We start from the raw sequence: 23806 nt of genomic DNA, 5'->3' as shown, positions 1-23806 counted from the left end.
TATGTTCAGCACAGTCAGGAATCAATATCATTTTCTATTTAAGTAGTCCCATAATATCCTGCTGATACTTTAACATATCAAACTGGCAATTTAAGGCCCTAATGGCCAAAGAAGCAGAAGTGTATACCTTCTTACCCCATCTGTGCAAGGCCCTGGAATCTCCATCAGAGGGGGTAGGGTTTTTGGCAGTAGTAGCCTTAATGCCTTTTCGCCCTTGGGAAATGGTCTCTGGATCTGCAGCAGGATTCTTGAAGAGGAACTTGTGAGAGTCAGGTACTCTAACACTGGTCAGGTTTTCTGGGAGCTGGAGGCAAAGTGTCTGGGGCCAGGCAAGATTCCAAGAAGGCATCATCTACAATGTCCAGAACAGGAGGGATAGCTAAAGGCCTGTGTTGAGGGAGGAGTAAGCCTCTTTTTGGAGTCAGAGTAATCCTGGCTTTCCCAGCGGAAATGCTCCCTAAGTGTGTAAGGATTCATCAAAAGAAAAATCTTCTGGAGGGGAAGCAGAGGGAATGGAATCCTCTGCATCAGAATCCTCATAGGTAGATAAGGGAAAATCCTGCTAATCAAAAGAAACAGAAATTTCAGAATCCTGATCAGAAGAATCAGAAGGAAAATCAGTTCTAGATCTCAAAGAGGGAAGGCTGGCTTCCCCTAATTAAGGTAATAATGTCTTCAGCCATTCTAATCATTTGTTTTTTAGGCATATGGGCGTGACCATGCAGATGGATATCAGTTCTCTAGGCGTGGGTCGAGTTTTAGGCCTTGATGAAGAAGATGGCATCTGTCTGAAATGCAAGTCTTTAGGAAAAACACCCTCAGAAGCCGGTGCCTGTACAGTGGCTCCGGACCCATCCAAGGTAGAGACATCTGCAGGTTCCATAGTCTAAGAAGCATCCTGCGGCATACCGGACTCCGAATGGGTCTCAGTAGAGGCCTGCGAATCTGAAGTAATGGGTATCAGGGGCTGCGAAAGTGCCCCACAGAGTACCGGCAAACTAGCGACTAGCTTAACAGAAGCGCTGTCAGCAGTTTTAGACATATGTAGTCTGTCTGTCTTTATCTTTACGTTTTTTCGGAATATCGGTAGTAAGATGGTTTACTGAAGTCATTTCTGGATAGTTAAAATGAGTACCAAATAATTTGCTGCAAAAACAGACAGAGGACAAATAGTTCGGGGGTTGAATTTGGCACAAATCCGACAGTGAGGGATGTTGTGGTCTGGGTCTAAGCAAGGAATGCAGTACGAATGAAAATCTTTAGGAGGCATTTGCTTTCCACAGATAAGACAATTGTTAACTTTTACTGACATCAGTTTAAGAGCAAGAAAAAGGATCCCCAAAGAGATACTTAGCTTTTTTTAAGACTTCGGTTCTGAAACTTGAAAACGAAAATTTTAGGAGTCTGCCAACAGACACTTGCGAAAGTACAGTTGTGTACACCTACCATAAATGCAGATGTTAAGAGTGTATTCACTGTTGCAGTCATTACATTTGGGTTTATCTGCTTGCAGGTTAGCCCTCAGTCGGCCTGATTAAAAAAGTCTTGGGTCCTGCGTCGGTTGCTGTCCCTTTCTTCCATGACGTCAGGTCGTCAGGGGTATAAAACATGCAGCCGACACCATTACATCAGTTTTTCTTGCCCCAGATGTCAGGTGCCCCCGTAATAGGAAGCAATTAAATGTAAAAATACAATGATATACCTCCAACAAAAAAACAAACGCACCAAAAAGCTTTTAAGCATAGTAGAGGAAAGTGGAGATATAGCCAAGGAAGTTAGGGGGCTGGAGGGAGGATAACCAGGACTGCAACAGTGAATACACTCGAACATCTACATTTATGTTAAGTGTACACAACTGTACTAAGTTCTTCATGTTTCACTGTTGCAGTCATTACATTTGGGTAGATTTCCAAAGCTATGGTTGGGAGGGGGGAATTTAGATAGCATTAGGACCAGCAAGACTGCAGTGGATAAACCAGCACTGGATTTAGAGAAAATTAGCAAATGGTAGTGCTTGGTGAAAGTATGTACAAAACTCCAGGTAGCAGCTTCTAGGATGTCCCTGGTAGGGACGCCACTGAGAAAGGCTGTAGAGGTAGATGCAGCCTTGGTGGAGTGAGGTCTGAACAGCTGTGGGATAGGTTTTCCATGGTGCTTATAGCAGAAATTAATGCAATGGCCTATCCATTTAGAAATGGTTTGCTTTTCAATAGCCTTCCCCTCTGCCCCTGTAGCAAATGCCACCAACAGTTGTTCAGATTTCCTTTGACGTTTAGTCCTGTCCAAGTAGAATCGAAGTTGTCTGTGCACATCTAAGGAGTGCAGTATCCATTCCCCTTTGTTCTGTGGATTGGGAAAGAAGGTTGGCAAATGAATGGACTGATTAAGAGCCACACTGTACACCACCTTGGGCATGAAGAATGGATTGGTTCTGAGGGACACCCTGTCCGCATGAAAGATGATGAGACTCCACTGCCATAAGGGCCTGTAATTCAGATACCCTTCTTGCTGAAGTGATTGCTAAAAAGAAAGCAGCTTTCCAAGAAAGAAATTTTAAGTCTGCAGTAGCAGCTGGCTCAAAAGGAGGTAGAGTGAGTTTCTCCAAAACAAAGTTAAGGTCCCAGGCTGGGGTTGGAGCTCTCCTGGGTGGTAGCAAATTTTTGGCCCCTCTGAGGAACTGCTTGTGTAGTGGATGAGAGAAGAGGGGAGGTTCTGTGCTATAATTTCTATTCTCAAACTTTGTAGGTAAAATGTGGAACTCCCTACCGACCATGCTCACCTCAGAACCCTCACTCCTACAATTCAAAAAAAAGCTTAAACCCCATCTCAATACTCTCTGGCAATGTCCCTGTTCCAAACCTGATTAACCACTATCATTTACCCTTCTCTTACCTCACTATCCTTAACCGCTTTTTAACAAGGCGCCTTGCCTTTGTAACTGACCTATGTTTTTTTTTATATGCTGCTGCTGTTTTTTTTTTTTTCCCAAGATGTGATGTATCTTTATATTGTATTTAGAACTCAACTATCTTCCTTTTTTTTGCATTAACAATGTTCATATGTCTGTTATGTACTTGGAGCTTTTCTCCCCGGGCCTCCGCTGAAAATGGACATGTATCCAGTCGGACTCTCCCGGTTAACAAATGTAAAATAAATAAAATAAAAATAAAATAATGAGCTGAAATGGCGGAGGCGTGAATTTTGATGGAGGAAAAAGACAGGCCCTTGTGAAGCATCTCAGTTAAGTATTGTAAAATCTGAGGTAAATTGGGCGCTGCTGTGCTCATCCCTTGAGAGTGGTTCTAGGCACAGAATCTTTTCCATTTTTCAGCATAAGATTTTCTAGGATTAGGCCTCCTTGCCTCTAAAATGATATCCATCACAGGTTTACTGAGGGATGGTAAAGGTCAGATTAGGTAATTAGCCAAGCAGCTAGGTTCAGGGTTAGAAGCCGAAGGTGCAAAATCTGGTTCTCCTGCTGAGAGAACAGGGAAGAAGTCTGAGGCAGGTGCCATGGGGCTAACCGTGACACACTGTGCAGGAGGGGGTACCAGTGTTGGCATGGCCAGTCTGGTGCAATCAAAATAATCCTTGGTTTGTCCCGTTTGATTTTTAGTAGTACTTTGGAGAGCAGAGGCAGAGGGGGAAAGGCATAGACTGATAGGTTTTTCCAGCTGAAGGACAGAGCATCCACTTTCCAGGCTTGTTTGTGGGGAGTCCTTGTTCAAAATTTGTCCAATTGGTAGTTCTGGGAAGAGGCAAACAGGTCCATCTCTGGGCTCCCCCATTTGCTTGTCAACACATTGAAAATCCTTGGTTCCAGTTTTCCCCTCGTGTGGGTCCATGAGGTTTCTGCTTACTCCGTCTGCCAGTGTATTTAATTTTCCTGGCAGGAATTGAGCTTGTAGGTGCACTTGGCAGCTCTAGGCTGTGTTCCAAAATGCCACGGCTACTCTGCAGAGGGGGTAAGAATGTGTACCCCCCTGCTTGTTTATGTACCACATAACAGTGTCGTTGTCAGTCTTTACCATTAGATGTCCTGGAAGAATGTGGTCCTTGAAGGCTGTCAGAGCATTCTGTACAGCTAACATTTCTTTCGGACTGATATGCAGGTGCATTTGACTTGGGTTCCATTTGCCCTGAATGCACTTCCATGCCAGGTGAGCCCCTCCATGCATAGTCTGATGCGTCTGTTAGGGTTTGGGCAGCAGGGGGTGGTGTGAAAGGTAGTCCCCTTGTTTTGGTGGCAGGCCTCTGCCCACCAAAGGAACTCTAGGTGCAGGCAAGGTATGTTGGGGATAATTGCTTCTAGATTGAGAATGTTGACACCATAGGCTTTTTAGATACCACTGTAGTTTCCTCATATGCAGTCTTGCATACGGAATTAGAAGAATGCAGGAGGCCATGAACCCCAAAGCTTGCAGTGTTTGTCTTGCAGACAGCAGGGTTTTTGTGGCCACTTGCTTGAAGTAGGTTGTCAAATGAATTTGTTTCTCTGGTGTGAGGAAAGCCATCTAGGAAGTTGTATTCAAGCTTGCTGCCAGGAATATAACTTGCTGACAGGGTACCAGGTGTGATTTCTTTCGTTTATGGTGTACTCAGACAAGTTAGAACCCTTTGTACAAAGGCCAGAGGATTCAAAAGCATGTCCGGGCTTTCTGCCTGAATTAGACAATCGTCCAGGTATGGGTATATTTGAATATTTCTTCGCCTGCAAAATGCAATGACTGGAGCTAGGCACTTTGTGTATACCCTGGACACAGTAGATAAGCCAAAGGGCAGTGCAGAGAACGGATAGTGCATGTAGCCTGCTTTGAAGCGTAGGTATCTTCTGCAAGATTCCCCGATTGGGATGTGCAGGTATGCTTCTTTTAAATCTAGTGTTGCCAACCAGGCATCTTTGCCTAGCACAGGAAGCAACTGATGAAGAGTCAGCATCTTGACTTTTGGAATCTCCAAAAAGGTGTTTAGAGTAGACAGGTCCAGGATAGGACGCCATGAATTGCCTTTTCTGGGTACCAGGAAAAGTCTCTAGTAGAAACCTTGTCCCTTTTCCTCTTCTGGTACCAACTGAATAGGCCCCATGCTTAGAGAGAGAAAGTACTTGCTTTTGGGGCTCTGCCCACTGATTTGGGGGTAGATCTGGCCACCCACTTTGTGTTGGCAATGTGTGGAAGTGAAATCTGTATCCCTGGGACACTATATTTAAAACCCATTTGTCCTGGGTAATGAGTTCCCAGTTCTTTACATGAAGAGCAATCTTTTCCCCCCCAAAGGGGCAGTCAGTTGGTAAGTGCTTGAGATTTTAAAAGAAAGTCATTTGGGCAGTTTACTATAGGGATGGGGGGGGGGGGGGCTTACTACTCCCAGATTTGGAAGTGGAGGCCCTCCACTGCTTAGTCCTGTGCATACCCTGGGACTGCAGCCTGGGAGCTCTGCTGGATCTGGATTTGGACTGAGAGGATCTGCAAGAGGCAGGAAAGGACCAATTCGTGGAAGGCCAATGCCTGCTAAATCTTGGAGGTTGTACTTGTAAAAAATCTTTAACAGTTTGCATAGATTTAGCTTTTTCTTCCATCTTTTTAAGAACTTCTGCCTTGGTGCCAAACAGTCGGTCCTGGTTTAATGGAGCATCCAGTAATTCTGCTTTAACATGATCTGGTAGGGATTCCTCCTTAAGCCAAGCATGCCTTCTAAGTACAGACCCAGTTACAGCAGCCCTGCAAGATGCCTCTAGAGAGTCAAAACCACATTGCAAAGTTTGTTTTCCAACCTATTCAGCTGAATGCAATAAATCCTGTAAATCCTTATTTTCAGCACAATCAGGAAACATCATTTTCTGTTTAAGCAATCCAATAATATGCTGCTGATACTTCAACATATGAAACTGGCAGTTTAAGGCCCTAATGGCAAGTTGCAGAAGTGTATACCTTCTTACCCCATCTATCCAGTGCCCTGGAGTCTCTATCAGAGGGGGTAGGATTTTTGGCAGTAGTAGCTTTAATGCCCTTGGGCCCCTGTGAAATGGTCTCAGGATCCGCAGTAGGATTTTTGAAAAGGTACTTGAGAGTCAGGGACCCTTGTAATATCTATCAGGTTTCCTGGGAGCAGGAGGTAAAGAATCAGGGGCCAAGCTAGATTCTGCAAATGCATCATCAACAATGTCTAGTACAGGAGGGTATGGCTAAAGGCCTGTGCTGGGGCAGGAGTAAGAAATCCCTGAGCATCTTTTTAGAATCACAGAAATCCTGACTTTCCCAACGAAAATGCTCCCTGAGAGTATGCAAGGTTTCATCAAAAGATAAATCCTCTGGGGGGGAAGCAGAGAGAATGGAGTCCTCAGCATCAGAATCCTCATAGGTAGACAAGAGTACATCCTGGTCATCAGAGGAAACAGAAAAGTCAGAATCCTGGTCGGACGTATCATAAACAAACTCAGTCCTAAGTCTCTTAGAGGGGGAATTGCTGGCTTCCCCTGATTAAAGTAATAAGGTTTTCAGCCATTCTTATCTGTTTTTTAGGCATAGAGGCCTGGCCATGCGGTCTGGCCGTCAGTTTTTTAAGCATGGTTCAAGATTTAGGCCTTGAAGAAGGAGATGGCGTCCGTTTAATACTCAAGTCAGTAGGCCTGAATACACCCTCAGGAGCCGGTGCCTGCACAGCAGCTCCGGACCCATCCAAGGTAGAGACATCTGCAGGTTCCACAGTTGAAGCATCTGGCGGCATACCAGACTCCGAATGGATCTCAGTAGAGGACTGTGAATCAGAAGTAGCGGGTATCAGGGGCTGCGAAAGCACCTCACTGAGTACTGGCGAACTGGGGACTGGCGAACTGGGGACTGGCTTAGGAGAAGTGTCGTCGACAGCTTTGGACTTAGGCGGCCTGTCTTTATCTTTGCTTCTTTTCGGAATGTCAGTAGTCGGATGGCTGACCGAAGACGTATCAGGATACTTGAACAGAGCACCAAAATATTTAGAAGCATAAATATACTGACGACGGATAGTTCGTGGTTTAAAGGCACAAAATCGACAGCGAGGGTATGTCATGGTCAGGGCCTAGGCAAGGAATACAGTACGAATGAAAATCTTTGAGGTATTTACTTTCTACAAGTAATGCAATTATTTACTTTCGGTTAAGAGCAAGAAAAAGTTTTCCCAACAGGGTACTTGGCTTTTAGTTGAAGACTTCGGTTCTGAAACTCGAAAACGAAAATTTCAGGAGTCGGACGACCGTCATTTGCAAACTGCTTCAGGCACCGCACGGCAAGAAAGACTGATGTAATGGCATCAACTGCATGTTTTATACCCCTGACAACCTGACGTCATGGAAGAAGGAACAGCAACCGACGCAGGCCCCAAGACCTTGTTAATCAAGCCAACTGAGGGCTACCTGAAGGCCGATAACCCAAATGTAATGAGTGCAACAGTGAAACACGAAGAACATCTTGTTGCCCTAAAAGCTAGGGTGGCAGAAGTGTAAATCTTCTTTCCCCACCTCTCCATAGTCTTGCTGTCCTTCTCTGCAGGGAGGATAGTAGTGGCAGGAAGGAGTTTGGATGTCCTGTCCATAAAAATGGAGATAGTGGCAGGGTCTGCCGGAGGGCCACTAGAACAAGAATTTGAGTCAGGGACCCTGTATAATCTATCCGCCCTACAAGGAGCAGGTGGTTGGGAATCTGGGTTAATGGATGCCACAGCAAATGCATCCAGGAAGGCAGGTAGAATTGGCTAAGGGTTTGGAGATTCCATCTGTACGAGATCATAAAATCTCTTTTGTGCCTCTGACATGTCTAAGCACTCCCACTTGAAGTGGCCTCTCATCAAGTTAACAGTGTAGCAGGAACTCCTGATGTAAGGCTGCCTGAAAATCTTTGGAAACCTGGCCAGACATCATACTATTTAAATGTGTCAGTGTGTTTTACAAATGTAGTCTGATGACGCGACATCTGGTTGCGAAAGCGCTTTTTGTTTATTAAAATAATTGCAGTGTGTATCCAGCGTTTTTCTTTGCCTCTCAAACCTGGCCAGACAACCTGATTGGAAGAAGGGTAAACCCACTAGTAGAATACTGCAACATTGGAATAAAATGACATCTGATACTTACTTTTAGTCAAAAACCATACCACACTTCTCTTCTTGAGCAGGGTCGTAATCTGTTGTGAGAGTTAAGACAGGGGGAGGGGTTCTTTGTTCTGTAATGTAAAGTAGATATTTGTTCAATCAATGGGCATTTTACATATCTGGAAAAATGTTTATGTACGTTATTTCACAAATCACTGCAGTGTTCAAGAGGCAGCTGACTTTTTCATGCTGTTTATAAGTTATCTGGGCTGCAAGATAATTTTTTTAGCCAAAATGACCAGGAGTACTAACAAAGCAATTAATCAAAGGATAGGCACAAGAAGCAAATGTGGGTTAGATTTACAGATGTGCATGTTAAAGTTGTGCCTTAGGGTCCCAAACTTCTGTCCCCATTTTCGGGTGCTAAGAGGTATTTAATTATTTTTGCCTAAGGCACACTGTTTGTATGCCTTTTGAAAAGAACACCTGCTGCAGTATTTTCATTGGCATTTTTGACTGATGGTAGTGAAAACTTTAATTTGTAGAAGTCATTGGTGTGGTGATGATAGAGTGGGTCACAGCTATAATAAAGGTTCAGACATCTACATTGGTAACTTTGAACTCAAATAGTGAATGTCCAGCTGACCATGATTGTGCGCTACCAGAAATGCTTTATTTTTTTATTGTCTTAACTTTCTGGCTGGAACAAGGGGTTGTGCCTTTACATTTGTTGATCATCTTTTGTATGATGAAGTAGACAGTGAACAACTGCTTCCACCAGTCATTGCGTGTGTTGTATCTTTAAACCAAACTAGTTTACTTTGGCAACTCATTCCATTTGTACAGATGTCTAAAAACATGGCCACAGAACATATTAATGTGAGCAATACTGAAGAGCCAATGGACACTTCTGATGAAGTCTCCCATTCTGAACACTTCCAGACTTTACTAGATGCTGGTTAACAGAAAGTTGCTGAGAAACTAGATGAAATTTACATAGCAAGTCTAATACCAGTGGTACATTACCCCATTTCATTTATTTTTTCTCAAATGAATTTCTTTGCATGGCTGCTGCCCATCTTTTTTAGCTTGTTTAAGCAACTGAAGTAATTAAGCAACTGTGTGCAGTTTCCAGTGATACAGGAAATGCAGACCTGTGCTGAAGTGACATTTGCTTTAAAGTAGAGATGTGCAGTCTCGTACTATTCGTATTTGAACAATTTGGTTATTTTACAGAATACGAATATTCGGTTTTGAGCTATTTGGCCGAATACAAATCAAACATTCGGTACATCTTTACTACAAACCAATCTTGGCAAAGAAATTAGGGTCAAATACGTGGGGGGGATGGGGGGCAATGAAACACCCAAGAGATTTCACAAGAAGCTTACTCATTCTGAAAGCCCACATCTTTATGGGGGATTGGTATAGGAGAAGGGCAAGAGCTGCCAGCTTAATATACTGCAACAAAGTATTCATTTGAATGCTTTCTTACACTTTAATGCATTGTTCTCTAGAATTACCTTATTAAACAATGTGGTTGCTTTCTGACTGTTTTACACCTAGAGAAAAAACAAAGCCCACAAGCTAGGTAAGGAACGTTACACCCACTAACCAGGCAATGAAAAGAAAAAAAAGATGAGAAGACTTCCATGGCTGATGCAGCAACTCCACACACTTTAATGTCACATAAAAGCAAAAACAGAGACCAAGTAAAAAGGTGAGCACTTTCACAGTCTACAATACGACTGCTTCTTCAGACCCAATAAAAACAGCTCTCCTACTCTATAAATACACCAATCAAATAACAATTAAGTACACACCTAAAAGCACAATGCAACCTGTTTAATACTGCTTCTGTGGGGACAAGGACAATGAAATGCATAAACGTACTCAAATACATGATATATACAAAGACAGTCAGCATAGAGAGGCATCTACTACAAACCCTTGCGTGGGATGTTCAGATCTAACCTCCTGCATGAATAAAACTACATACTTAACACTTCTTACAGGGAAAAGTCTCCTCACAGTCAGATTGTGGTAAACAGAAATCCCTCCTGTTCTTGTAACAAGACTGCCTCTTCAAAGGCAGACTATTCCTGAAGGTAAACCTAGGTTTCTCCTTCACCACTCTACAAATTCCTACATCAGAATGTAAAATACCCCAATGTTTATTAATATCAATAAATCACTCTTACATTACTACAGTACGTGAGAGTCATTTTAACTTGATCTGTACATCTATATATGTGCACTGCATTTGCTATAAAACATGTCAACTGTTGGCCAGTTCAGTCCTGGTTATGTTTGCATTCAGCTTACCTAGAGAGTTTAAACTTAATTAACGTAAACACTATGCTGTGGCTTTCAAGTTTTTGTAGAAAGTCATCTTCAAAAGTTTATGCAGACAAATGACCAGCTAGTACAACAGATAATGGTATGCAAACTTCCTTCCCCTCTGCATGAATGATCCTATCTCAAACCAGACTGCAAATTTTTCTTTTACAAAGTACAAAGATAATAGAGACTCCTGTAAAACATAACAGTGCTTTCTTCTAAAGATGGAAATGGAATCCTTTCAAAAGAGTTTTGAACATGTTGACCTCGAATGTACAGCATTCCTCCAAGTGATTAGGGCATTACAAAACAAACAGAAATCAATATGGAGTACAAGGAGAAAAACATGAAACTGTGAAAAGTGGAATGCAAAGGAAACAGCACATAGTATGAGATGTCTGAGGACACACTCCTAATATGGATGAGAGATCTAATGAGTAATGGTAGTCCAAGTATAAAACTGGAAATGTAAACGCTGGGGATGTAAAAGCCTATACAACCTCCAGTTTCACCACAATACATTTTAGAAAATTTTGAGGAATATGATACCTTAACCAACCAGGAAAACAGAACTCCCACACTTTAGTAGGCATATAAGCTATCTACTGTTCATGGATGGGGAGTATGGCAAAGCAATTATATGTCAACACAAACTCCTAAAATTTTTTGATGCAAACCAGAAATACTAGTATCAATGGAATGAAGGGTGGCAAGCCAGACCATCTCTAATCTCGGACAATGACAGACTAGACAACCCAAAAAGGCTTCCCATGGAAAGAGGAGCCACCAGTTAATGAGGTAAAAATATTAAATTCACTAGGGTAACAAACAGATCAGAAAGATCAAACCTCTGAACTTCTCAAAACCATGAGCCTGTGCAGTTGATTATACTATCCAGATCTTCTAAATGAGTTGAGGGGCCATATGTTTGTCATTAAAGTCAATATGTGCAGCATGTTAGGTTATCAGCATACTCTCAACCAGAAGGAAAAATAGCATCCAGAGCAGCAATAAAGCATGAAGTTACTCAGCATACCCCCTCTGGCTCTTGCATATCCAGACCCATTAGTACTCCTATTTAAACTACTTTGCACCATTGAGTGCATTAACTCTATGAAGCACTTCCAGATATGCAGATTACTAAATGGTGACCCCATACTCACTTAAAACAAGCATGGCAGTGCAGAACATAACTTCTTGCTTGACGGATGACCATCCCATTAAGTGAAAGGGCGTGAAGTCCCATTTGTATAAGAACATTCTGTAAAAATAAAAAGTTTACATTTTAAGCCTCAAATCCAAAATCAAACAGTGTTACATTAAAATATGAGCAACTTTTTTAACAGAATGCTACAGAAAGCCAGTATATTTAAAAGGACAGTGCACTCTTACCAGACACGTAATGGTTCCTAATGAGAAAAAATAAAAAAAAGTCCACAAAATTTAATGGGTTTGTGTACCTAACAAATACCAGGTCCAAGAAATGAAAACCCACCACAACCGGACAGTAACAATTTTTAATGCTTAAGAGCTTTCGTCAAGCATATATCTCAGACTTCTTCAGAACAAGTAAATCACTGTACAACACTCATTCAAAAACCCTCCCAAATAAGTCACATGCTGCACAGCCACCAATCAAACCGAGTGCTTATTAACAAGCTAAATGCAAACACCTTCAAAGCTTAATAAAACAAAAGTATAAGGAATACTTGCAACAGGTCAATTTTGAGCTGTAAAACATACTCACTTGTTAAACAATTTTCTATACAAGAAAATAAACACAGTCATTCTTAACAATGAAACACAAACTTAATATCCAATAACCAAAAATTTTACACAGAGTATGAGCAGAACTTCAAAATACTATGGAAAGAAATCTGGTCATTCAAGCCGGGGTAAACACATGCATTTAGCCTGATCTGCCATTTCAACTCCACAGCCTCAATCCAGTCAATCCAAGGAATCCCCCCCCACCCACGTACATTTAGCTTGTTAATAAGCACTCAGTTTGATTGGTGGTTGTGTAGCATGTGATTTAGGAGTTTTTTTTTTTTTTTTTTAAATGAGTGTTGTACAGTGATTTACTTGTTCTGAAGAATTCTGTGATACATGCTTGACGAAAGTGCTTAACTATTAAAATTTATTACTGTCCGGTTGCGGGTTGCTTTCATTTCTTGAACCTGGCATTTATTTTCACTGTGGTTTTTACATGGTCCTTAGGGGTGTGTGCATGTGTACGCGTGCATGTGCACGTGCACACGTGTGTGCGCATGTACACGTGCGCACACTTCAGTAGATACAAATACCACTTACCTGAATTGCAAATAACCGAGACGACAAAACCAAAACCACATTTTAACAAACGTGCACAACTGAAACAGATCCCCAGGAAAAGAACTGCTTTGCCAACATAAAAAAGAAAAGCACATCAAAACTTCTTAAACCAACCCAAGGGGTGGCTTTGCCATCCACATTCCCCTAATTAAATAGATCAACTCAGAGATCGCACTATAGTAGGGAAAAGTGCAAATTTCCTATGTTGGGAATCTGTTTTGGTGATGTGCACATTCATTAAAATGTAGTTTCAGTTTTGTTGCCTTGATTATTTGTAATTTGTGTTAGTGGCATTTCGGTCCACTGAACTAGACCCATACATACACATAACTTAGTATTAAATATATTCGTACAGTTGTGTAACTAACTAACAGTACATATTCAAATGATCACTTCAGTAGCCTAAGATATATAGTTATATCCTGCATAAATACACCAGATTGCCAGCTTCCAAAGTTTCAGGCGCCTTCCATGTGCCCAGTTAGTCAGCTCGAACTAAGCTGACTAAAAAGACAGGCCTGGAAAGGAGGTTAAGCCCAGAGAGGGCATTTCTAGGAAAAGAAAATGCACATGTCCACATCCTGGCATTAAAAACCACATTAAAGCAGGGGTGGAGGGAGCCGCTGCTGCAGCAGTGAACATCTGAACATCTATTATGGTAACTTTACTTACCATAACTGTACTATGTTCTTCATACTGATCACTGCTGCAGTAGCCAAAGCTATATGGGTAGATTACTATAGCTTAGAACTGGGAGGTGGAAAGGGAACAGTCTAGGAGCCCCTAGATAATGGTCCTAGCAAAATCTGTCCTAGACCTCGAGAAGGAACCTAGTTTGTAATGCTTTGTAAAAGTATGCACAGAGGACCAAGTTGCTGCTTCTACAATACTTGGAATTCAAACCTTTCCAAAAAGCCACAGATGAAAATAAGGCCCTGACAGAGTGAGCCTTGACCCTGCCTGGAACAGTTCTGTTGTGGTGGGAATAAGAGTAATAGCCTGAAACAACTCCAAAGAGCTTAGATCCAAGGGAGGAAACCCGAAAGATGGAGTAGAGGGTCCCGCAGTCTGTGTCGGACTTGAGGGGATGAGGCCCAATTGCATCTGTGCCTACAAAAAGGATCACATCAGCTGCTTCAGTTCTGACTGGGATGCTGCTCACTGACCTGGATTACCAGACAGATTAAACCACCAAGGACAATTTTGACAGTCTGCGCAAAGTCCCTGCATGTCAAATCCAAGCTGGATAGGCTTGGAACCAAGGTGGAGAAGGAGAAGACACTAGAGAGGAGTACCCAGGGAAAAGGGGGAAGCTACCATACCCGAAGGTGTCCCTTTAACTAGAAATGAGTATGCTCAAAACCAGTGAAAAGTACAGTTTTGTACCTATCATAAATGTAGATGTTCGAAGATCCACATTGCTGCAGTCATAACCTGTGGGTAGTCCGCTGTCCTCGGTCGGCCCGAATACCAAAGTATTAGGCTGGCGTCGGTCATGGGCGCTCAGATCTGACGTCAGTGCGTCCCGGTATTAAAGCGCATGACCGACGTCATATCCTCAGTCTTTTCTTGCCCCAGATGTCAGAAGGCCCAAAAAGAAAGGCCACAGCCTAAAATAGAAAAAACCTCCAAAACCCATGTACAAACAATATCTACAACCTAAACAAACAAACACTCCAAACTACAGAGGGGAAGGAGGGAGGGTAAATTGGACTGCAGCAATGTGGATCTTCGAACATCTACATTTATGGTAGGTACAAAACTGTACTATGTTCTTCATCTCACATTGCTGCAGTCATAACCTGTGGGTAGAATCCCAAAGCAAAAGTGAAGGGAGGCTGGACAAATCATAAAGCATTGGGGGCTGCTAATAAGCCCTGCAAGACTGCAGTGGCAAACCCAGCCCTAGACTTGGAATAAAGAGGGAGATGGTAATGTTTAGAAAAAGTGTGCACTGAACTCCAAGTAGCTGCTTCCAAAATATCTTTGGTAGCTACTCCCCTCAAAAAGCAGTAGAAGTGGCAGTAGCCCTAGTGGAATGAGGTCTGATTCCAACCGAATCTCCTTACCATGATGAGAATAACAAAAGGCAATACAATGACCAATCCACTTAGAAATAGTTTGTTTAGAAATAGGTTTCCCCTGAGAGCTCAAAGCAAAAGAAACAAATAACTGTTGAGACTGTCTGAAACTTTTAGTCCTGCTCAAGTAATAACGCAACTGCCTGTGAATATCCAAAGTGTGCAAAATTTTCTCCCCTTTATTTTGGGGATCAGCATAAAAAGTAGGCAAATGAATAGATTGGTTCAGGGCCACATTTGAAACCACTTTAGGCATAAAAGTAGGGTTAGTACGCAGAGACACCCTATCCTTATGAAAAATCAGGAAGGGCTCAACTGCCATGAGAGCTTGCAATTCAGAAACCCTTCTAGCAGACGTAATGGCCAACAAAAAAGCAGTCTTCCAAGACAAAACTTTAACTCAGGCGTAGCTGCAGGTTCAAAAGGAGGTAAAGTAAGTTTTCCAACACAAAATTGAGATCCCAGGAAGGAGTAGGAGCTCTCGTGGGGGTCTTATGTTCTTTGCCCCTCTAAGGAATTGTTTAAACAAAGGATGAGAGAATAATGGTGGGTCACAGTCATAGTGAGCAGAAATTGCTGCAGCATGAACTTTTACAGAGGAGAAAGATAAACCTTTGTCTAATAATTCTGTAAGATATTGAAGAGAAACACTCAAATTAGGCCCGGAAACATCAAAACTCCTTGCTGTGCTCCAAATAAAAAATCTCCTACATTTATCAGCATAAACTTTCCTTGTACTAGGCCTTCTGGCCTCCAAAATAACATCCAAAACTTGTTGAGGAAGCTTCGACCCTTCAGGTTCTAGAACAGAATATGCCAGGCTGTTAGATGCAGGGACTGAATCCTGACATTGAGGAAATGATTGCCCGCCTGGGACAAAAGGTGTGGAATTGAAGGCAAAGGCCAAGGAGGCTCCCGTACTAAACTCCTCAGCAGAGGGTACCAGTGCTGTCGAGGCCAATCTGGAGCTATTACAATCATGGAGGGCTTGTCTTGTCTGACCTTCAAGAGCACCTTGGGAAGGAGAGGCAGAGGAGGAAAGGCATAGACGTGAAGATTGCTCCAACTGAATGATAAAGCATCCACTTTCCAAGCTGTGGGATGAAACATCTTTGTGCAAAACTTTGGCAACTGGAAATTCAGTGGAGAAGCGAACAGATCTAGGTCTGGAGTCCCCCATATCACTGTCAACTGTCGAAATACATGAGGATCCAACTTCCACTCGTGGGGATCCACCATCTGTCTGCTCAAAACATCTGCTAAGGAGTTCTGTGCTCCTGGCAGAAACCTTGCCTGAAGAGTGAGGTGCATACTGAGAGCAGTCTCCCACAGAATCATAGCTTGTCTGCAAAGAGGGTACGAATGGGTTCCCCCTTGCTTGTTGATGTACCACATGACAGTTGTGTTGTCTGTTTGAATCAACACTTGTCCCGGGTGAAGTAAATCCTTGAAAGCCATCACTGCAAATTGGACTGCTAACATCTCCTTCAAGTTGATATGTAAATGTAGAAGTCTGGCAGGCCACGTGTCTTGAACCCACTTTCCATTTAGTTGTGCTCCCCAAGCCTTGTCCGAGGCATCTGTCGTTAAGATCTGACTCGCCTCTGGTCGGGTCACAGAGTCCCTTGTTTAGGTGACATTCCTGAGCCCACCACAAAAATTCCTTTTGAATGCAAGGTATTATTTGAATGACAGTGTCCAGATCGTGGCAGTGTTGTGTCCATACATTTTTGAGATACCATTGTAGCTTCCTCATATGCAGTTTGGCATTGGGAAGCACCAGAATACAAGATGCCATGAACCCCAAGGCTTGAAGGACTGTCCTTGCAGTCAGCCTGGACCTTAGAGACAATTGCTGGAAGTAAAGAGTAAGGTTTCTTTGCTTGTCCGGGGTCAAAAAAGCCATCTGGGAAGCTGTATTCAGTCTCACACCCAGAAAGCACATTTCCTGAGAGGGTACTAGACTGGACTTTGTTTCGTTCACAGAATACCCTAGGCACCTTAACACTGCCATAACATACTGTAGATGATGAAGAAGCTTGTTTTCGTCTTGAGCAAGAATCAGGCAATCGTCCAAATAAGGATAAATATGTATTCCTCTTAACCTTAAGAAGGCTATCACCGGGGCCAGAACCTTTGTGAACACCCTGGGCGCAGTAGATAAGCCAAAGGGCAATGCAGAGAACTGATAATGTAAAGTCCCAGCCAGCAGGAATCTCCTGCAACTGGGTCTGATAGGAACATGAAGATAAGCCTCTTTGAGATCCAGAGTTACCATCCAATGGTCTTTGCCCAACAGAGGCAGAAGTTGGTGCAACGTCAACATTTTGAATTTTGGAATGTCCAGGTATGTGTTGAGGATAGATAAATCCAAAATTGGTCTCCAAGTGTTTCCTTTCTTTGGTACAAGAAACAGGCGAGAATAAAATCCTAGGCCCACTTCTGACAAAGGGACCTGCTGTATAGCCCCCATTTGAAGAAGTAAAGAAATCTGTTTGTGAGCCTCTACTCTTTGCTGAGGAGGAACGTCTGGCATGCCTTTGAAAGGAGGCAATGTGTGGAAATAAAACTTGTAGCCTCGGTTTATAATGTCCAGTACCCATTTGTCCTGGGTGACTAAAAGCCAGTTTTGCTTGAATAAGTGCTAACTTTCCTCCCAAAGGAGCTGCCAGACAGGAGGGATCTGGCAGCTGAAGTTGCAGGTCATTGGGCCTGTTTACGAAAGGACTGGCCCCTGCCCTCACTTGTAGATGGTGCAGGGGAACTCCACGTTCTAGGCCTGAAAGAACCCTGAGCTCTGCCCCTACCACGTCTAGATCTGCCCCTAGACTGTAAATCAGAAGGGTAAGCCCATCCCTTAGTAGGCCAATTTCTGCTAAACTTAGGGGGCTGCACCTGCAAAAAATCTTTAACAGTCTGCATAGACTTAGCCTCGTTTTCCATTTTCTTTAAAACAGACTCCACAGGAGGACCAAACAAAACTTCTGACTGTAAAGGAGCATCCAAAATTCTAGCTTTAACATGCTCTGACAAACTCTGATCCTTAAGCCAGGCGTGCCTGCGAAGAACTGATCCAGTGGCAGCCACCCTGGAAGAAGCCTGTAAAGCATCGAAACCACACTGCAAGGAATGCTTACCCACCTGATCAGAGGCATGAACCAACTCCTGTAATTCTTTACACACTATGCCCTCTGCTAAAGCATCTACCTTAGATTTTAATTGAGTAAGGAGAAAATTCTGGTACTTTAACATATGAAACTGGCAATTCAAAGCCCTCATTGCTAGAGTGGAGGAGGTGTACACTTTTTTACCCCACCTATCCAAAGCTCTAGATTCTTTATCCATAGGAACTGGATTCTTTACAACAGAAGCCCTGACTCCCTTAGGTCCCTGACTAATAGTTTCTGGATCAGCCCTTGGGCTCTTATACAGATATTTATGAGCCTCAGGCACCCTGTAATACCTATCAGGTTTAACTGGCGCAGGAGGCAAAGAGTCTGGATTAAGGGAAGCCTCAGAGAAAAAGTACAGTTTTGTACCTACCATAAATGTAGATGTCCGAACAGGATAGCATCTGCAGTCATAACAAATGGGTTGTCCTGTCGTCAGGCAGCTCTTCGGTCGGCCGGATTCCAAAGTCTGGGTCCGGCTTCGGCTGATGTCGCACTTCACCCGACGTCACCCCTGCTGGTCTTGGGGTATAAAGGCATCAGCCGACGCCATTTTCCTCAGTGTTTCTTGCCCCAGATGCCAGTTGCCCTCTTGGAAAGCTAAATTTTGGATAAATGCCAATGTTTCCAAAAAAGTAGAAGGCAAACATAAAAAATAAGCATGTATGTACATATATACAAACAAATACACCATAAGAGACTCCCCCCTAGCTAGCTATTAGGAAGGTAAATACCCTAGGAGTACCACAGAGGGGAAGGAGGGTGGGTAATCCTGACTGCAGATGCTATCCTGTTCGGACATCTACATTTATGGTAGGTACAAAACTGTACTATGTCCTTCAAGGATGCATCTGCAGTCATAACAAATGGGTAGAATACCATAGCCAAACTAGGGGTGGAGGAAGGAAAAATTACGGTGTAGTTAGGATCCCTTGCAGTACAGCAGTGGCAAACCCTGCTCGGGATCTAGTGTATAGAGGTAGATTATAATGCTTGGCAAATGTATGCACGGAGGTCCAAGTAGCCGCCTCAATAATGTCCTTGGTTGCCACTCCTCATAAGAAAGCTGTGGTAGTGGCTGTTGCCCTTGTAGAATGAGGTCTTATGTTCTGTGGAATTGGTTTTCCATGGTAGGAGTAACAGAATCTTATGCAATTTCCTATCCATTTAGAGATTGTCTGTTTGGAAATTGCTTTTCCTTCCCTTCCTGTTGCATAGGCTACTAAAAGCTGGTCAGTTTTTCTGTTACCTTTGGTTCTGTCCAGGTAGTAGCGCAACTGTCTATGTACATCCAAGGTATGCAGCAGTCTTTCCCCCCTGTTCTGTGGGTTGGGAAAGAAGGTAGGTAGGTGGATTGCCTGGTTTAAAGACACTCTGGATACCACCTTAGGCATAAATGTAGGATTAGTTCTCATGGACACCCTATCTTGATGGAAGATTAGGAAGGGTTGTACTGCCATTAAGGCCTGTAGTTCCGAAACCCTCCTTGCTGAAGTAATTGCCAGTAGGAAAGCAGTTTTCCATGATAGGTGTTGAAGATCTGCTGTTGCTGCTGGTTCAAATGGAGGGAGCGTTAATTTTTCTAGCACAAAGTTCAAGCCCCATGCTGGTAATGGTGTTTTCCTAGGAGGTTTTACATTATTGATCCCTCTGAGGAACTGCCTGAGTAGAGGATGCAAAAAGACAGGTGGATCGAAGCTGTACTCTGCTGAAATAGCTGATGCATGTATCTTGATGGAGGAATAGGACAGGCCTGTATGTAGAAGCTCTGCCAAGTACTCCAGGATGTTAGCAATATCTATGTTCAACACATCTTTTCCTCTTTCAGCACTCCAGATGACAAACCTTTTCCATTTTCCTGCATAGTTCCTTCTTGTTGAAGGTCTGCGTGCTTCAAGGATAATGTCTTTAACCCTTTGGGATAGGTCTGGGTTAGATGCTGCTATGTGATGTTCCAGGCAGTCAGTTGCAAGGTTTTTAGGTTTGGGTGCATGATGTTGTAGTTGTTCTGAGTTAACATCAAAGGCATCAGGGGTATTGACCACATTCTCCCCCGAGACATGCTCCTCAGCAATGGATACCAGTGTTGTCTTGGCCAATTGGAGCTATCAGGATTATCCTTGGGCATTCCTCTCTGATTTTCAGTAGTACCTTGTGCATCAAAGGAAGAGGTGGAAATGCATATGCTGTCAGGCCTTTCCAACTGAAGGCTAGAGAGTCCACCTTCCATGCAAGTGGGTGGTATGTCCTTGTGCAGAATTTTTTCAGCTGGTGATTGAGTGGGGATGCGAATAGGTCTATTTGTGGCATTCCCCATTTCTTTGTGATGGCCTTGAAGATGTCCGGGTGTAGCATCCATTCGTGAGCATCCGAGGTGGTTCTGCTTAACATGTCTGCTAGGGTGTTTTCTTTTCCGGCACAAATATTGCCTGTAACTGGATGTTGTAGCTCAGAGCCATATTCCAAAGGTCCAGAGTCATTCTGCATAGTGGGTATGAATGAGTGCCTCCTGTTTGTTGATGTACCACATGACTGTGGTGTTGTCTGTCCTTATCATTAAATGGCCTTCTTTGAGGAATGGTCTGAATTTCTGGATTGCTAGTTTTACTGCCAGCATTTCTTTTTGGTTTATGTGCAGGTGCAGCTGGTCTTGAGTCCACAATCCTTGTATGCATTTGTCCAACATGTGCACCCCCCAGCCTAGGTCTGAGGCGTCTGTTGTGATGGTTTGGCTTGCTTGAAAGTTGTGGAAGGGTAAGCCTGGGTTTGACTGGCATGCTTGAGCCCACCATAGGAGCTCCTGTTTCAGGCATGGGATTAGTGGGATTTCAGTTTCTAAGCTGTGCCTGTGTTGAGACCATAAATTCTTTAGGTACCACTGTAGCTTTCTCATATGCAGTCTGGCATGTGGGACCAAGATTATGCATGATGCCATGAAGCCCAAGGCCTGCAGTACTTTTCTTGCTGTTAGTTTGTTCTGCTTTGTTAATGCCAAGAAGTAAAGAGGAGTTGTTTTGTTTTCTGCCGTTAGGAATGCCATTTGTTTTACTGTGTCCAATTCCGCACCCAAGAATGTTCTTGTTTGGGATGGTATCAGTCTTGACTTTTGTAAAATGACTGTGTATCCCAGGGCTTGTAGTAAGCAAATGACTCTTTGTAAATCTGTTGTCAGCTTGCTTTTGTTGTCCGCTTGTAACAGGCAGTCGTCCAGGTATGGATAAATTTGGATTCCCTGTAGTCTGCAGTGAGCGATTACTGATGCCAGGCATTTTGTGAATACTCTGGGCAGTAGATAAGCCAAAGGGCAATGCTGAGAATTGATAATGCTCTGATCCTGCAAGAAATCTGAGGTATCTTCTGCAATTTGGTCGTAGGGGGACGTGCAGGTATGCCTCCTTGAGATCTAGAGTTACCAGCCAACACTCCTTGCCCAGCATGGGAAGAAGTTGCTGTAGGGTCAGCATTTTGAATTTTGGGACAATGATGTATGCGTTTAAGACGGACAGGTCGAGAATAGGTCTCCAACTTTTCTCTTTCCTTGGTACTAGGAAGAGTCTGGAGTAGAATCCTTTGCCCTGTTCTGTTATAGGTACTCTTTCCACAGCTCTCATCTTTGTTAATTCCGCTATCTGCTTTAGAGCTTCTGTTTTTTGATTTGGAGGTAGGTTTGGCATTCCTCTTTTTACTGGTAAGGTGTGGAAGTGGAACCTGTAGCCTTGGTCTATGGTTTGCAAAATCCACTTGTCTTTTGTGATATAGTGCCAATTTTGTGAAAATATGGCTAACTTTCCGCCTAAAGGTGCTGCTATTCGCTCCCTGGTAGGCGGTGTCAGAGCCAAGTCACTGTGATTGCCCTGTTGTAGTGGCAGTGGTTGTGTCTGTGCCTCGGTTATTGCCTTGCCACTGTCGTCCTCTGTAGGCACCTCCTCTGGATTGATTTCTGCCTCTAGAGCGTCTATTCCTGCCTCTGAGATTTTGAGGAGTCTGGAAAGGACCAATTTTTGGCAGGCCAGTTCCTGCTAAACCTTGGGGGCTGAACCTGTAAGAAATCCTTAACTGTTTGTACAGATTTTGCCTTCTCTTCCATTTTCTTCATTACTTGCTGAGCAGGTGTACCAAATAGACTGGTCTTATCCATAGGAGCATCTAACAGCTTTGCTTTAACATGATCCGGCAAGACCTGTTCTTTCAACCATGCATGCCTTCTTATCACTGTGCCACTCATGGCTGATCTAAATGAAGCCTCCAGTGCATCATAGCCACATTTTAAAGAATGGTTACTAACCTGTTGGATGTTATTTACCATTTCTAAAACATATTTCTTATCTAAGGAGTCATCAGAGGACAGCTTCTTAGTTAACTGATCAAGCATAAACTCTTGGTATTGGATCATATGAAACTGACAGTTTAAAGCTCTAGCTGAGAGAGTAGCAGAGGTGTAAACTTTTTGCACGGATCTCTCTAAGGACCTGGATTCCCTTTCAGAAGGAATAGGGTTTTTTGCTGAGGTGGAGGCTACTGCCTTAGGCCCCTGGGATATAGTCTCAGGATCTGCAAGTGGGGCCTTGTATAGGTGGTGATGAGTGTCTGGCACCCTGTAAAATCTATCTGGTTTGACAGGGGCTGGAGGTAAAGTATCAGGAGCGGTGCAAACATCATTAAATGCATCATCCACAACAGGCAGTACTGGAGGTATAGCTAAGGGCCTATGTTGTGGTAAGTGCAGAAATGTCCTAAGCCTTTTTCTTGAATCTGAGAAATCTTGTCCCTGCCATTGGAATTGTTCTCTCATGGCATGTAAGGTTTCCCCAAAGGAAAATTCCTCTGGTGGAGAGGCAGATGGAATGGATTCTTCAGCATCTGAATCTTCATAAGTAGAAAAAGGAGCCTCTGGCTGGTCTGGAATGTCTGAGTCATCCGCAGAATCATCAGAGGACACTGGCTCGGGGGGCTCTGCCCGTCTGATAAATCACTAGGGACCACAGTAGTAGGCAAAACTTCTGAGGCCGATTCAACTAAGGTAGCAGGAGCCTCAGTAGTAGTCATGGATTCGGCTGAAGACTGACCGGCTTTCTCGGTTTCGGCCGAAACCGAGACACTCGCGGCTTGCTTAACCGTGGTTTCGGCCGAAACCGGACCCAGTGTCGGTCTTTTTCTTTGCGTTTACCAATTTGGGTAGTCTGAGGATCCGACGGCATAATATACGCAAAATCTGAGCCGAAAAACTGTTCAGCAAACTCCGACCGACGCCTAAGCGTTCGTCGGTTGAAGGAAGCACAGGCCGAACAGGCTGCTACGTCGTGGTCTGGGCCTAAGCAAGGCAGGCAGTAAGAGTGGAAATCTTTATGAGGTATTTGTTTCCCACAAGTTAAACAGTTATTGACTTTTTCTGACATCGGCTGAGGCAAGAAAGAGTCCCCAACGGGGTACTTAGCTTTTTAGAAGTCTTCCGAAGTAGTATTCGGTAGTAGTGTCTCTGGATCTGACCGACCGGCACTTGCGAACAGCTTCTGCTTCGGGCGCCACGTGGCAAGAAAAGGGGAAAATGGCGTCGGCTGATGCCTTTATACCTGAAGACCAGCAGAGATGACGTCGGGTGAAGTGCGACATCAGCCGTAAGCCGGATCCAGACTTTGGAATCCGGCCGACCGAAGGGCTGCCTGACGACAGGACAACCCATTTGTTATGACTGCAGATGCATCCTTGAAGGACCATCATCCTGAACAACATCCAAAACAGGAGGTATAGCTAAGGGCCGATGTTGAGGTAAAAACAAAAATTCCCTAAGCCTCTTTCGGGAATCCGAGAAATCCTGACCTT

At 43.6% G+C, this 23806-nt stretch overlaps 1 protein-coding gene across 1 annotated transcript in view; it reads right to left on the bottom strand.

The window, feature by feature from the left end:
- The window catches only part of NOB1 (NIN1 (RPN12) binding protein 1 homolog), a gene marked incomplete in the record, with an annotated part of 517851 nt that overhangs the window by 207197 nt on the left and 286848 nt on the right, over positions 1-23806 (bottom strand). The window contains 1 exon segment of the mRNA XM_044081784.1: positions 11565-11662. Coding sequence (XP_043937719.1) covers positions 11565-11662 — 98 coding nt within the window.

The sequence above is a fragment of the Protopterus annectens genome, chromosome 8.part1 (genome assembly GCF_019279795.1).
Source record: "Protopterus annectens isolate FY-2018-M chromosome 8.part1, PAN1.0, whole genome shotgun sequence".
NCBI classification, from domain to species: Eukaryota; Metazoa; Chordata; order Ceratodontiformes; family Protopteridae; genus Protopterus; species Protopterus annectens.
This window is presented reverse-complemented; position numbering and strand designations above follow the sequence as displayed.